Below are 14340 nucleotides of genomic sequence, written 5' to 3'. Positions count from 1 at the left end.
AGGGGATGGTGCACAATGCACCGACCTCCAGCTTCTGCTGTGAATCATTAAACCCGTCATCAAGTCTTCCGTCGTAGAGCCGTAGATCAAGCCAATCTGAAAAGCCATGTTGCATATGTAATGTGTGAAACACTAATACTACATAGTATTTGTTTTGAGAGATTGATTATCTATAGGTACTTCATTTTGAGAGAATAATTATTTATGGGTGCCAAGGCCTCAACCTTGAACCTACTCATTGAGCAGATGGGTTACAAGATATGAGGATGCAAAAACAAAAAGGCAAGCAGAAAGAGCTCTCTTTCGGAGGCAACATGGCTCTCGTAAGGCGTACCCTAAGCATCTAGCAACACTTCCGAATGATATTCATGTTGATTGGTTGCATGAGGAAATGGAGAGAGCAGAGAGCGACGAGGGGCTGCATATCACGACGGAAGAATGGGAGTATGCACGAGGATGCATGTTAAAGGTACATAGAACTAATGTTTTGCATTAGTTGTAAGTGATTTGCTTTTAATATTTATTCACATTGCTTACACAAATATTGCTTCTATTTTGGTCCAGTGCACTATGTTCAATGCTATATGGTGTGAAGGCAAGCATTTTCGAACACAAAGAATTGATGAAAAGAGGAATACACAAGATTGCGGTGTCATTAGTAGCTTTGAGGGAGCTAATGGAAAAATGGATGATTATTGTGGCACAATCCAAGACATATTTAGGCTTGACTTTCGTCGCTTCTTTGTGTATGTTTTGGATGTCAAATGGCAAATGAACGTGGTGGAAAAAGGACCTGATGCAACGATAAAACGCCATGCAAGTGGCTATGTAACTATTGACTCTACAAAGTTTTGGCAAACAAAGAAAGATAGGCTCGTATTGCCACAACAATGTGAGCAGGTATGTATTTTTTTACTAATGTGTTTCATGTACATATATATCTAAGCTCGCGTACCCCTTGACTTTTGATATGCTAATTAATTACTGTAGTATGTGTATTTGAGTAGGTTATGTATCTACTAATGGTGCATGACATTAAATGGTGGTACGTCATCCCTATTGCACCACGTTCCAAAGTGATGTATAATACATTCACTGATATGGAGCATATGGAGGATGTAACAAGCCGCAATGAAGATGATGTCGAACATGCCAATGAAGATGTTGTGATCGATGATCAAGAAATAAGAGATGATCATGATAATGAGGATGAGCGTGCCATTTCTCATGATCATGAGAATGACCCTACCATTGAGGATGATGGTGATGTTGATGAGGATGATCAGGACATCGATACCATTATCAATGGAGTACAGAATATCGATAGTGGAATAAATTTAATCGTAGCCTTACAAATTGATCAAATGGATATTGATGTTGATCGTTTGGCAAGGATGGATCTTATTGAAGATGAGATCGAACCCTAACCAATCCATCACTGTATCGTTCTAAATTGATGACATTTCTATTGTATGTGTTGTCTTTTAATTATCATCTCATGATTTATTTTTGAATATATTTCATTGTTGTAAATGCATGTAGTGGGATTGTGTAATGATATATACTGTAATGTACTATGAGATGGTTTAAAGAAAATAGTTTTTAATTTTGTAAAGGAATTCAGTTTTTTTTACCAAGCATGTATTGATGCGTGTATGGCAGCGTGTATTGATGCGTGTATTATTGCGTGTATATAAACGCGCTTATACACGCGCTGATAAATGCAAATATACACGCGAATTTAAATGCCAAAATACACACGTCCGACTCTATTCAAATACATGCATGACCATACATGCGCTCGTAATTTATCGCGTGTATGAAACGCGTGTATGAAACGCGTGTATGGCAGCATTGTCTTGTAGTGATGGCAGTGGATTGATGGTAGCATCTCTTCCTCCCACCCAAGTCATTTCCATCTCTTCCACCTCTCACTCCACCCATCAAATCTCATCCTCCTCTTCAAAGATATGTGCTATTCGCTCCCTCTGCTATGCTCTTAAGCTTTCATGGATAGATTTATCCCTTTCTTCTTTACTCTCAAGCTTTCATGGAAAGCTTCGTCCATGCTTTGAGTTGAGATTTTCTCTTCCTTCCTCTCTCTTTCCTTTCTCTTTATCCTCTCTCTTTTGTCTTTCCCTAACCCTAGGTTCTAAGTAGAAGTGCCAATGTGGAGCTTTGATGGAAAGCTCTCTATTAGGATTTCTATTTCGAAGCAAGGGTTAGAGTTTCTTAAAGCACAAGCTTTCTATGAATGTTGTATTAGGGTTAGGGTTAAAGAGACTAACCTTGTTTTGATCATCTTTCCCTTCTCCTCTTTGACTTCTCCTCTTGCTTTCTCATATGTTAAAATGTAGTATACTTTCTAGCTTTTGTTTTATTTTGTTGATATTTTGTAGGCTTATTCAAGTCATCAACCCACAACTCTAGCTTCTTAAGGTAAGAGCTCACTCCTTTCTATCATGCTTTTACGGATTTCTAGGGTTTTATGCTTTTAAGGTTTTATATTTTTTTAAGGTTTTATGCTTTGGGGTTAGCTCTAATCATGCATAGAGCTCTCAATGCATTCATAGAGCATGCATAGAGCTCTCAATGAATGCATAGAGATCTCTCCCTTGGCTCCACAAAAAAGGGTAACCCCTCTTTTTCTTTTAATCGTTCTCTATGTTTATTTTGCAACCTTGGGTTCCGGGTTTAGGTTGAGTTCAGGCTTGCATAAAACTCTATGTATAAGCTTGAAAGTTTTGTACACATAAAGTCTATGCATAAAGCGTACGCATAAAGCCTATGCTTAGAGCTTGCATGAAGATTTATGCATGAATCTTGCATAAAGCTTTATACGTAGAGCTTTCATCATGAAGCTTTATGCATAGGCTTCATGCAAGCTTACATAGTCTCTCTACATAAATCTCTTATTTATAGGTTTTATGCATAGAGCTTATGCATAGGCTCTATGCGTAGGCTCTATGCATGGTGTGTTACATGCAAGTTTATGCATAAGAGATTTTTGCATAGAGCCTACGAAAAGCACTTTCTACAAAGGCTCTATGCATAGAGCTTTACATAAAAGAACCTAGGCATAGGCTCTATGCATAGCATATGTACGAGCTTATATATAGAGCCTATTCATAGCGCTTTATACACAGGCTCTATGCATAGAGTTGTATGCATAACAGCCTATGCGCAAGCTTTGTGTATAGCTTTATGTGTAGGCTCCATACGTAGACTCTATGCATAGTGTGTATGCGTAGAGGCTATGACTATGCATAGCGCATTATGCATAACAGCTTCATGCATAGAGTCTATACATAGCACTTTATTATGCATAGGCTCTATGCATAAAGTCTTTAAGAATATCTATTTATGAATGTTTTATGCTTGGAGTAATTTAATCTTATGCATGTATTTGGTTTGGGTTATATGTATAGGCAATGTCGATCGAGTCATCAAGAAAAGACCCAGATGTCATGAACCTACTCAATATCAGCAAACCAACGATATGGATACTAAGCATGGACATAGTTTTCATAGACATAGGTATGTTTTGACATCTCTTTTTACATAGACAGAGTTTATCCTTTATGCATTTTACAAGTCAATTCGTTTAATCTTATATGTAGGCAACATACCATTGGGCCAATCGACTCCATATGGAAAATCTACTCCATATGGCTAGTCATCTCCATGGGGACAGTCCACTCCATTGATAGGCGTAGGTGTGAGTGGTGCAAGCCTATCACTCTATGGTTGTGATGATCCTACATTGCCAACATCAACTAGACCCAACCCTTCTCCCTAACGTCCATCTTTACCACAACGTTGTATAGAGTCTGTGGGGGGTATAGTAGATGTAGTAGTAGGGGGGAGCAGGGTGCTTTTGATTTGGAAAAGTAGCACTAGGTCTCCTAAGTCATATTCCCAAAACGAGGGGATTCATCATCTGCTCATTTTGAGCCACCCCGAGAAGATCCGTCCCACCATTTGATCCACGAACCGCACCATATAATGTGGATGGGGCCCTCGTGATGGATTCTAGAGGGAAGCAGCTCATCAACTGGATGCATGTACTTGCTAACAGGAGTTCACAATCTCCTTTAAGAAGTGGAAAGCAGAGGATGAGCTTTGAAAACAATATGATATTAATGTGCTCAAGATTAATATTGTTGTTCTAAATGCGGGCCTCGCCTTCTCAGAGGATTGGATGAAGAGGACGATAAAGCTTCTCCTCTCTAATAGGAGAGAAAAAATTAAGAGAGCGACCAAGAACAACATGGAGAAGCCAAGTGTTTGCTCTCAAGAGGAACGGAGGCATGCATGGTGATTTGTGTGAGGAAGCATCCAGGTGCTTTTTTCAATAACAAGCAGTGCGGCAAGTACTTCACAACTATGGAAGCGAGGAGCATCATAGTTCGCTCGATCGAGAGAAGAAAAACATTCTTTATTGCTCGCTTTGTAAGTATCTATTTTCCTATTTTCTTTTATCTAATCTAATTTTGTTTTAAACTAATTTATTTACTTTAACTAATTGTTTCTTTTTTTAATTATTTTTTTGTAGGGAGAGATTCTTGGGCATGACCCAACAAAATAAGAGTACAATTATCCCCCCCATCCACAATTGTGGACTTGGATGTGTATGCAAGGTGTACGTTTGAATGAGTCCATTTTGGGGACTCAAGAGCTGACAAGGTAAGTAACACATAAGCCCTTCTCTTATCTATATGTAATTGTCTTTTATTGGTTTATACTTACCTTACTCTTGTTTGCATGTATGTAGGATGAAGAGGAAGAGAAAGATTTGGACTACGAACGTGAAGTGGGTAAAGTAAATGAAGGCAAAGGAGGCGAGCCAGAGGAATCCAATGACGATTCTGATTTACCTCCTCTTCCTTGTTTTTTTTGTATATGGCCAAAGGTCTATAATATATATTCTAGGAGCTCCTTCTTGTCTTTCTTCCACTCGCCCCCGTGAGCAGTAGATGGCTTGCTGTGTCCATTTTGACCGGCATCTATTCGGGCTTTCTCCTCCTTTACATGTCTCGTTACTAGAGACCTCCTATTCTTAAGTATGTATTTGATTTTGTGTTGCGCCCATCTACTATTAAACCTTTGGTTGTGAGGATTAGGATACTTCTTGTGGACAGCTTTAATTCAATCATCCACTAGGCTCTCCCTTTGCTGCTTAAAATGTATAAAGCAGTCTTTATAGTGTGCAAAAACTACTTGGCTCAAGTAGTTTACCACCTCCTTCCCACGAGAGTCATCAACTATGCTGCCCATATTTGTGATATATATCACCAGGATGTGGTGGTGATCTAAAGAACTATCCCCACCCCCAAAGCACTACCCTAGGAATCCTCTATCTCTTCTATATCCTCTACGTCCACTCTCAGTCCTAGTGTGGTGTGAGGTATGACCACCACTATCTCCACAACTACCCTCCCTCTATGACAATGACTGCCACATGAGAGCCATGATGACTATGAGGTGTCACATCTCCTAAAGGTGTAGGTATAGGAGATTTTGTAGCACTAACTGGGCCTGACAGATGAGAGGTAAATGTAAAGGCAGGTGAAGTGCCTAGCAATGGTAAAGTGCCTGGTAAGGGACTCTGTTGGGCTATGATGAGCGGACTTGATGGTAAAGGGATGCATGCTGCATAGACTGCCAACTACTCGGGGGGGTGGGAGTATAGCCAAAGAAGCCCTCTACCTCCCTAGCAAACCGTCATGAGACTTGATGAGAGCCTCAACCAATGGGTCTGTGGGACAAGAGGACAAGGACCCAGTCCACATCTATACAAACAAAGAAAATATTAAAAAATATTAAGAAATGAGGACTTTCCGTCTCTTTAAGTCAATTGACCCCAAGAATCATCTCATTCTTCAAAACACAAAAAATAAACAAACATTAAGAAAGCATGTAAGCCATTATGCAAGCCGAAAATCATCTCATTCTTGGCACTATGCGTTATGCAAGCCTTATGCAAACCGTTACGTAATCCTTGCGTAAAGCATTAGGCCTTATGCATAAAGCTTATGCATAAGGCCTTAAGCATGATGCCTTATGTATAAAGCACTATACATAAGGCCTTAAGCATGAGGCCTTAAGCATAAAGCTATGCATGAGGCCTTATGCATAAAGCTACGCATGAGGCCTTAAAACTATGCATGAGCGTATGCATAAAACTATGCATGAGGCCTTATGCATAAAGCTTATGCATGCATAAGGCCTTAAGCATAAAACTATGCATGAGACCTTATGCATAAAGCTTATGCATAAATCTATGCATGAGGCCCTTATACATAAAGTTATGCATGAGGTTTTAAGCATAAAACTATGCATGAGGCCTTATGTATAAAGCTTATGGATGAGGCTTATGCATAAAGCACTATGCATAAGGCGGCAGGCCTTATGGATGAGGCTTATGCATAAAGCACTATGTATAAGGCCTTAAGCATAAGGCATTATGCATAGTTTTATGCATGAGGCCTTATGCATAAAGCATTATGCATAAGGCCTTAAGCGTGAGGTCTTATGTATAAAGCACTTTGCATAAGGCCTTAAGTATGCATGAGTATTATGCAGCATAAAGCTTATGCACAAACCTACAAAACAAATCCCCAGTACCCAAGGGTGCAATAATAATAGAGGAAATAGAGAAAAGATATGAAAGCACTTACCTCTTTTTCATGATGTTGAAAGAAAGGATTAGAGGACTTACAAAACCAACAAAAGGGTGAGCAAAATATTAGTAAAGCTTATGCATAAAGCGATGCATGAGGCATTATGTTTAAAGTACTATGCATATGCTTAAAATACTATGCCTTAAGCATAAATATTAAGGCATGAAGCTTATGCATAAGGCCTTAAGCATAAAGCTTATGCATAAGGCTTATGCATAAAGCTTAAAGCATAAGGCTTGTGCATAAATCTTATGCATAAGGCTTATGGATAAAGCTTATGCATGAGGCCTTATGCATAAGACTTATGGATAAAGTTTATGCATAAAGCTATGTATGAGGCCTTATGAATAAAGCTATGCATGAGGCTTATGGATAAAGCTTATGCATAAAGCTATGCATGAGACCTTAAGCATAAAACTATGCATGTGTCCTTATGCATGAGAGCTTATGCATAAAGCTTATAAATGACGCCTTATGCATGAGGCCTTATGTATAACGCTTATGCATAAAGCATAAAGCTTAAGCATAAGGCCTTAAGCACATAAAGCTTAAAGCATAAGGCATAAAGCTTATGCGTAAGGCTTATGCATAAAGCTTAAGCCTAAGGCCTTAAGCATAAAGCATAAAGCCTATGCATAAGGCTTATGCATAAAGCTATGCATGAGGCCTTATGCATAAAGCTTAGCATGAGGCTTATGTATAAAGCTTAAAGCATAAAGCATAAAGCTTAAAGCATAAGGCCAAATCTTATGCATGTCTTATACATAAAGCATAAAGCTTATGCATAAGGCCTTAAGCATAAAGCATAAAGCTTATGCATAAGGCGTATGCATAAAGCATAAAGCTTATGTTTAAGGCTTATGCATAAGGCTTATACATAAGGCTTATGCATAAAGGTATGCATGAGGCCTTATGCATAAAGCTAGGCATGAGGCCTTAAGCATGAGGCATTAAGCATAAAACTATGCATGAGAGCTTATGCATAAAGCTTATGCATGAGGCCTTATGCATATATAAGGCTTATGCATAAAGCTTATGCGTAGACCTACAAAACAAATCCCCATCACCCAAGGGTGCAATAATAATAGAGGATAGAGAGAAAATATATGAAAGAACTTACCTCTTTTTCGTGATGTTAAAAGAGAGGATTAGAGGACCTACAAAACCAACAAAAGGGTGAGTAAAAGATTAGTAATGCATACATACAAACTAAGAAAATATTAAGAAGATTAGTAATACATACATACAAAAGATTAGTAATCAAATATTAAGAAAATATAATAAACAAACCAAGAGGCCTACCTTGGTTATTTGTTGTGATTTTTGAGGTAAAAATGTATAAAATAGCAAAAAACAAAAGTAAGCTATATAAACACTTGATTATCTTTTACAAAATAAAAATAGGATTCAAGAAGAAGAGAAAGAGTAAAAGCAAGAGCAAGAACAAGAAGAAAAGGAGCAAGAAGAAGAAGAAGAGAAAGAGACTCACCACAACCAAGGTAAACTCTTACTCCACAGTCCTTTGTAAAGCAGATTTGCAGCCTGGTGATCAAGCTTAAGAGGGTTAGAGAGGCTTGAGGGGGTGAAAGAGGGTCAGAAGCTTGAGAGGGTGAGAGAGGATTAGAAATAGGACGAGATATTTTTTGGAAGAACTGTGTTTTGCCAAAATACTGGCAAAACACTCTCGAGTTTAATTTTCGGTTGTTTTTTGCCACAATGCACGTCTATTTGCACGTCTATACATGCGTCTAAAAGCACATCTATAAATGTGTCTACTCGACAGAGTAGACGCGTCTATAGATGCGCTTTTAGATACGTGTATAGACGTGTTTTTAGATGCACAAATAAATGCAAAACAGAACAGTTTTTACACACATAGAAAGATGAAAAATATTTATTCTTTTTGAAATATGCAAGATATCTTCATCAATTAGTTCTTCTAGTGATGATGAGTCCCTTCGTGTTCAAAATCGAGATCCTTGGTTGCAACAAAAAATAAAATGTATGTGTGATCGTTGTCGAGGATGTATGCATCAACAACGTAGCATTATGATGAATCACATTTCAATGTATGGAAAATGGGAACCGATGGGGTCAATATGTTTGCATCAAACAACGTAGTATTTCAATGAATCACATTTCAATGTATGGAAAATGGAAACCGATGGGGTCAATATGGTAAGTATACTTTGCTTATATTGTAAGAATTTAATTAAGAATTAGTAATAAGTATTCAATGGAGACTCACATTGAAATACTCGTGTGTAGGATAATGCGCCGCACCCTTCTATGTTAACTCATAGGCGGCATCAAGAGGCCAAGCATCGTAGAGAAATGGCAGAGGCTTCAGAAAATGTAGAAGTGGTGGAGGATTGGAATGATGGAGATACAAGCCTACCACCCTTTCCTCATGAGATGGTGGAGGAAGAGGTTTTAGAAGATATGGTACGTGCTCTATTTGCCAATGAGCGTAGTGAAAATGAAAAAGCCATGGAAAATGATCACTTTTATAATGCGGCTTTGACCCCACTTTTATAATGCGGCTTTGACCCCACTTTTTGAGGGATGCACATATTCCATTCTACGCACTGTTCTCACATTGCTCAACTTGCATTTATTCCTTGGAAAGATAAGGTAAAGAATATGGATATATATCTCGAGCCCTTGATTGATGAGCTTGAGATACTTTGGAGAGGTATCCATGTGCATGACATATGTCGGCCTCCATCTTCACGAGATTTTATCTTGAAGGCCATCTTGATGTGGACAATGCACGACTTTCCTGGTTATGGCTAGCGAGTGTTCAGGTGAGTCAAATGGGATTCTATTCATGATGATTATTTATTATCATTGTATTGTTTTTTGACATGCTTGAATGTGTATGTTGTTTAGGTCTCTCCACATCTGGATACTATGCATGTCCTATTTGTGGTCCATCATTGGTGGCATCTAGGCCAGAGAGCTTGAAAGTGATATATGAGAATCATCATCGATTTCTCCCTCATCATCATCCCAAATTTGTTCATTCTTGGATGGGAGTCCCTCCACATCCACTAAGCGTGGGAGATTGGAAGGCATTATGGAATGGAGTGGAAAGTCCTCCTCCCCCCAGCATGAATAGGTAATATATCGTTGACATAGAATTCCAATACAAGCTTTGATTTGAAAAGATAATCCTCTTAATATTTGTTGTTATTTGATAAGGTAATCCTCTTAATATTTGTTGTTATTTGATAAGGTAATCTATCTTCTTTCTCCTACCATATTGGACGAGCCTCAAAATCAACCATCTTCTTGATCTAATGCACATCTTCAAGAATGTCACCTCTAACATTTGTTGGGAGCACTTGATTGAGAGGAACAGAGAACTCCTTACTTATAAGAGAGGATCTACAAATCATAGAGAGGATGCAAAGATCTTGGCCATGAGAGGAGGAACCAAATGGAAGACAATTCTACCTCGAGCACCTTGGATATTGACAAAGAAGGAGAAGTTGGTGAAAGATGCCATTACTACATACCGTACTCCAACGGGGTGCATGAGGTGTTTAAAAGGTGCCTTCACGAGGATTGTCATCAGTGACATAATGGTTTCATTAAAGGATTGTTTTAAAGTTAGCTGATGCTAAGAAAAAGGTAATTTCATATTGGGTGTGTAAGTGGTGTGACTAGTTTTATGTTTGCATGAACTTCCGGCTAGGAGGCCTTGGAACTCTTTTCCTTGGTACCCGGGACAAAACCTAACCAAATTCTTAATTGGATCCCATCACTACAGTGGTTGGGCGGTTGGCTAACCCATGGGACTAGATGGGGTTAGGCTGGACTGAGGGATCCGTAAATCGAGACTCAATTTCTGTTATTAAGATAGATAAAGTAAATCCCAGATAGTAATTGTTCTATGGATAGGAATCAACGGCTGTGCCTCTTGATGGGGAAAAAAGCGTTGATCCCAATGATCCAAGTGCAAGTTTCTTCCTTGATCCGACCGAGTATCTTTATAGGTGCAGTCGGATCAGCGTGATCAGTAATGATCTTCACTACGTTAGAGTAAAAAGTTATCTTGGTGGAATCGCTCGTGCTTTCCGGGTAAGGGAAGTTTTTTCGGGTTCGGTTTTGAAAAAACCGACGGATTAGTCTCTTGTCCGGATATCCGTGGATGAGGCCCCGAGTGTGGGACCCTGCCCCGCGCAAGAAGTGCTACTTCCACTGCTAGTACCCCGAATCCGTTACGCGGTGGGGACAGGGATCTCACAGTTGGTATCAGAGCAAATGGGTTAATAAAGATCAACTGAGAAGCCAAATATGTCAAAAATTTATCAAGAAGACTCTAGTGCTACCACAACATTGTGAATATGTACATATAATTATTGGTAGTTACAATATATGTATTTACAGATAGTAGAGATGTAATTTTTTTGTATGATATACCTTTGTGCTTGAACAGGTTGTGTATCAACCAATAATTAACAATAAGAGATGGTGACATATAATCCCAATCTCACCACGTGCCATTTATAATACATTCACCCACATTGAGCATATGGAGGAGCATGTCAACTCAACTTTGGAGGGAGATAGCTTGGAAAACATTGATGAGTGATGATTGTGCCATCATTGGAGATGATGATCGTGCTATTAGAGATGATGATATTGCCTCTCATAGTGATGATTTTAGTAGTGGGATGGATCTCTTTATAGATTTGGATATAGGCATGGACATTGAGATAGGTACTTTAGCAAGGGTTGACCTCATTGAAGATGAGGTTGAACTCTAGTTCTTTCATTGTACTTTTATTATGGATATGGTCCTCCTTCTGGTTGTTTGTTATTGGTGATTGATTGATTGAGATTACATGTATAGATTCATGCCTTTTTGAGATTACATGTATAGAAATATTGTGATATGTTGCTTTTCGTGGCATTACTTAATCATTCACCTTTGGACTGCTTTTCATGGAGGTTCAAGATTTTTTTTTAAGCTTCACTTTGATGAAAAGATGTGGGGATTAAATCATTATCCTTTGGATTATTTTTCATGGCATTACTTGATATACCTAAGCCATTTCATGTATCCATCACTTTCACCATATTACTCAATTTATACCTATTTGTTCTCTTTCCTTAGCATATTTTTCCTTGCAAATATGCTTTCTAGAGATTCATTTGTATATAAATGACCATATGATCATGCATATTATCAAAATCTTGTGCATATAGTTCAGTAAATGGTATTTTTAGAGATTGAAGATTCTATTTTTCTTTGCAAGGTCCACAATTACAACTGCATAGGAAATTGTTGCAGACTGCGTCTATAAGCGCATCTATACTTGCGTCTATACTCGCATCTATAAGAACGTCTAATTTCAAAGGAACTAGATGCACTTATAGACGCTAGTATAGACGTAGCCGTAACTTACACGTCTATAAGAGCGTCTAATTTCAAAGGAACTAGACATGCTTATAGACGCGTTTATAGACGGGAGTATAGACGCCCCCAAAACTTGCACGTCTATGCAGCGCGTCTATGCTTGCTTTATGTTGTAGTGCCCATGTGCATGCACTGCATGATGGGAACCATCCTTAGCCGCCATAAATCTTCACCTACCCTTAAAATGGCTGCACCTACTTTTGGGTCAGCACCTACCTTATGGTGGTGTGTGATTGTTCTATGCTGAGTATTATTTGTGATTATGAATTTTGGCTAAGACCTGCAATGGTGACTCTTGTGTTCTCTCTATGTCTTCCATTCTCTTCTTTTGTTTTCTTTGTTAGGGAAAGAATGCCACTAACACTTTTGGCAACCACGATCATTCGACTCCCCCCTAGATGAATAACATATTATCTCGCTGAGACTTGAAGCTCTCCTTTCTCCACAATCTCAAGACAAATCTTGTCTTGGCCCCGTCGGTACCTAATTGGAGGAGATCTCCTCAGCTGCTGCAAACTCCTTCACCTCACCTTTTTACTAGAGAGAAATCATAGGCTTGTCAGGGCTGGGCCAGCAAACACCTTGAACGGCCATAGGTTGATGTCACTCTATAGAGAGGCATCGGTGACTTGCCGTCCAATAAGGTGCTTGGCATCCAAGACAGTCTCGGTCAAGTTCATTGTGACGTGATTCTTGGCGGTGTCCCCGATGAGGCGCTTCAGTATCCGTGAAGGCAACAACATAGGAGGGGGTAGTGAGCTTGCCGTAGTCATTGGCGATGATCTCCACTCTGTCATGATGACACACTCCGACACAGCAATAGGTAGTCCCTAGGTCAATGTCGATGAGGAGGTGCTACACCAACGATTTTCTTGACCACTTTAGATACTCATGAATAGGCTATGTTTGGGACGCCTTCCCGAGCAAGAAGCAAGAACCACTCCTCAATAAAAAAGTCAAGCAAGGTCAATCATACCCAGGACAAGAAATGTTGCGCCTCCTTTTAGACCATCTGGGATAAATGGGAGGCCATACCATACATGTGCGGTACCACAAGCATCTCGTGGAAGCTAGACCAAAGTATCTGGGCATAGCATGCTAACACATTTTAAATCGGATACTAGAATAGCAAGTGTTGCCCCTTCAGTGGAGTTAAGTGCACCAATGAGGTCTTCCAATACTCCTGACGTTGTTCGTAGGTCATCTTGTGAAACTGGGGCTGCAGAGAACTAATTAAACTGGATGAAGTGGAGTCGGAGGTCTAACCAGCAATCAGATTTACCAGCACAAGGACATTCCCATCACAAGCTATTTTCATCGGGTCCCCTTGTAAGGCCGTTCATTTGGCAGTATGCGGAGTTCACCATAACAGGAATCCTACCAATGGGAACATTCTGGCAATTTGTTCAATGTCTTTTGTTTCCATTAGTGCATGAGATACTTTGTTTCCCTTTTGTGCCTGAGAAAGTTTGGTTCCCTTTTACTTTAGCCATAACCTCACAAGGGTTATAGACTAGCCCTGCCATAATCTAGTCTTGCTTGAATGGCTAAAAAGAAGGAGTGTGCTAATTGCTTGCATCATGGTCATTCCACCAGGGAATGCACATACCTGTGTGACCCATGTCCCAAAGAAGGGGTATGCATCAAATTTTGCAGGCCACAATTATGCAAGAAGTTGTACCACAGTCTCAAGCACTTTCGAAATACATCCAACTATGCAAAAATGGAGGAAGCACAGGAGGAGTAGGAAGAATTTTCAAGATTGCTCTCGATAAGGCAGAGCATTGGCATGCAGATCATGATGCAAAGAGAAAGAAATCTTGCTCTATCATTCATTGCATACAAATGTTGCAAGAAGCGGTGGATGCTTTGCGTGTGAAATATGTAAATCAATTTGAGTCAGATGAGAGTGGGAATGAACTGGAATACCCCATGGCTATTGGTATGCAAGTTGCTCATAATCCTAGTACATATGGAAGGGATCTTGCCTACATCCTTGTAGAGAGAAAAGCACATTCCATAGAGTCATGGTCATCAGATGCTTTCTAACAGCATGGAATGCCATGTGCTACTGTTCCGGATGCAGTGGTCTGGGCACTTATTGTGGATGCTCCAATAGATTAGCCGAAAGGGTTTCAGCACGCAACCATACATAAGGTAGAGGGTAAGTCAGTGGATGAGTTGTGTGGCCCAGAGAGCCCAAGAATTTCCTCACAGGTCCAGAACCCT

At 39.5% G+C, this 14340-nt stretch overlaps 1 protein-coding gene across 1 annotated transcript in view; it reads left to right on the top strand.

Annotated features, from left to right (window-relative positions):
- LOC147623183 (uncharacterized) overlaps window positions 1–11166 on the top strand; it is a 71182-nt gene extending 60016 nt beyond the window's left edge. Inside the window, exons 2-3 of the mRNA XM_086821739.1 lie at window positions 9576–9703; window positions 11128–11166. Coding sequence (XP_086677865.1) covers window positions 9576–9703; window positions 11128–11166 — 167 coding nt within the window. The remainder of the gene's footprint in view (window positions 1–9575; window positions 9704–11127) is intronic.
- The last annotated feature ends 3174 nt before the right edge of the window (window positions 11167–14340 follow it).

Source organism: Cibotium barometz, chromosome 27 (assembly GCF_041138505.1).
Source record: "Cibotium barometz isolate CiBa-2024 chromosome 27, ASM4113850v1, whole genome shotgun sequence".
NCBI classification, from domain to species: domain Eukaryota; kingdom Viridiplantae; phylum Streptophyta; class Polypodiopsida; order Cyatheales; family Cibotiaceae; genus Cibotium; species Cibotium barometz.
The sequence above is the reverse complement of the archived record's forward strand: the minus strand, read 5'-3'. Positions and strand labels throughout refer to the sequence as shown.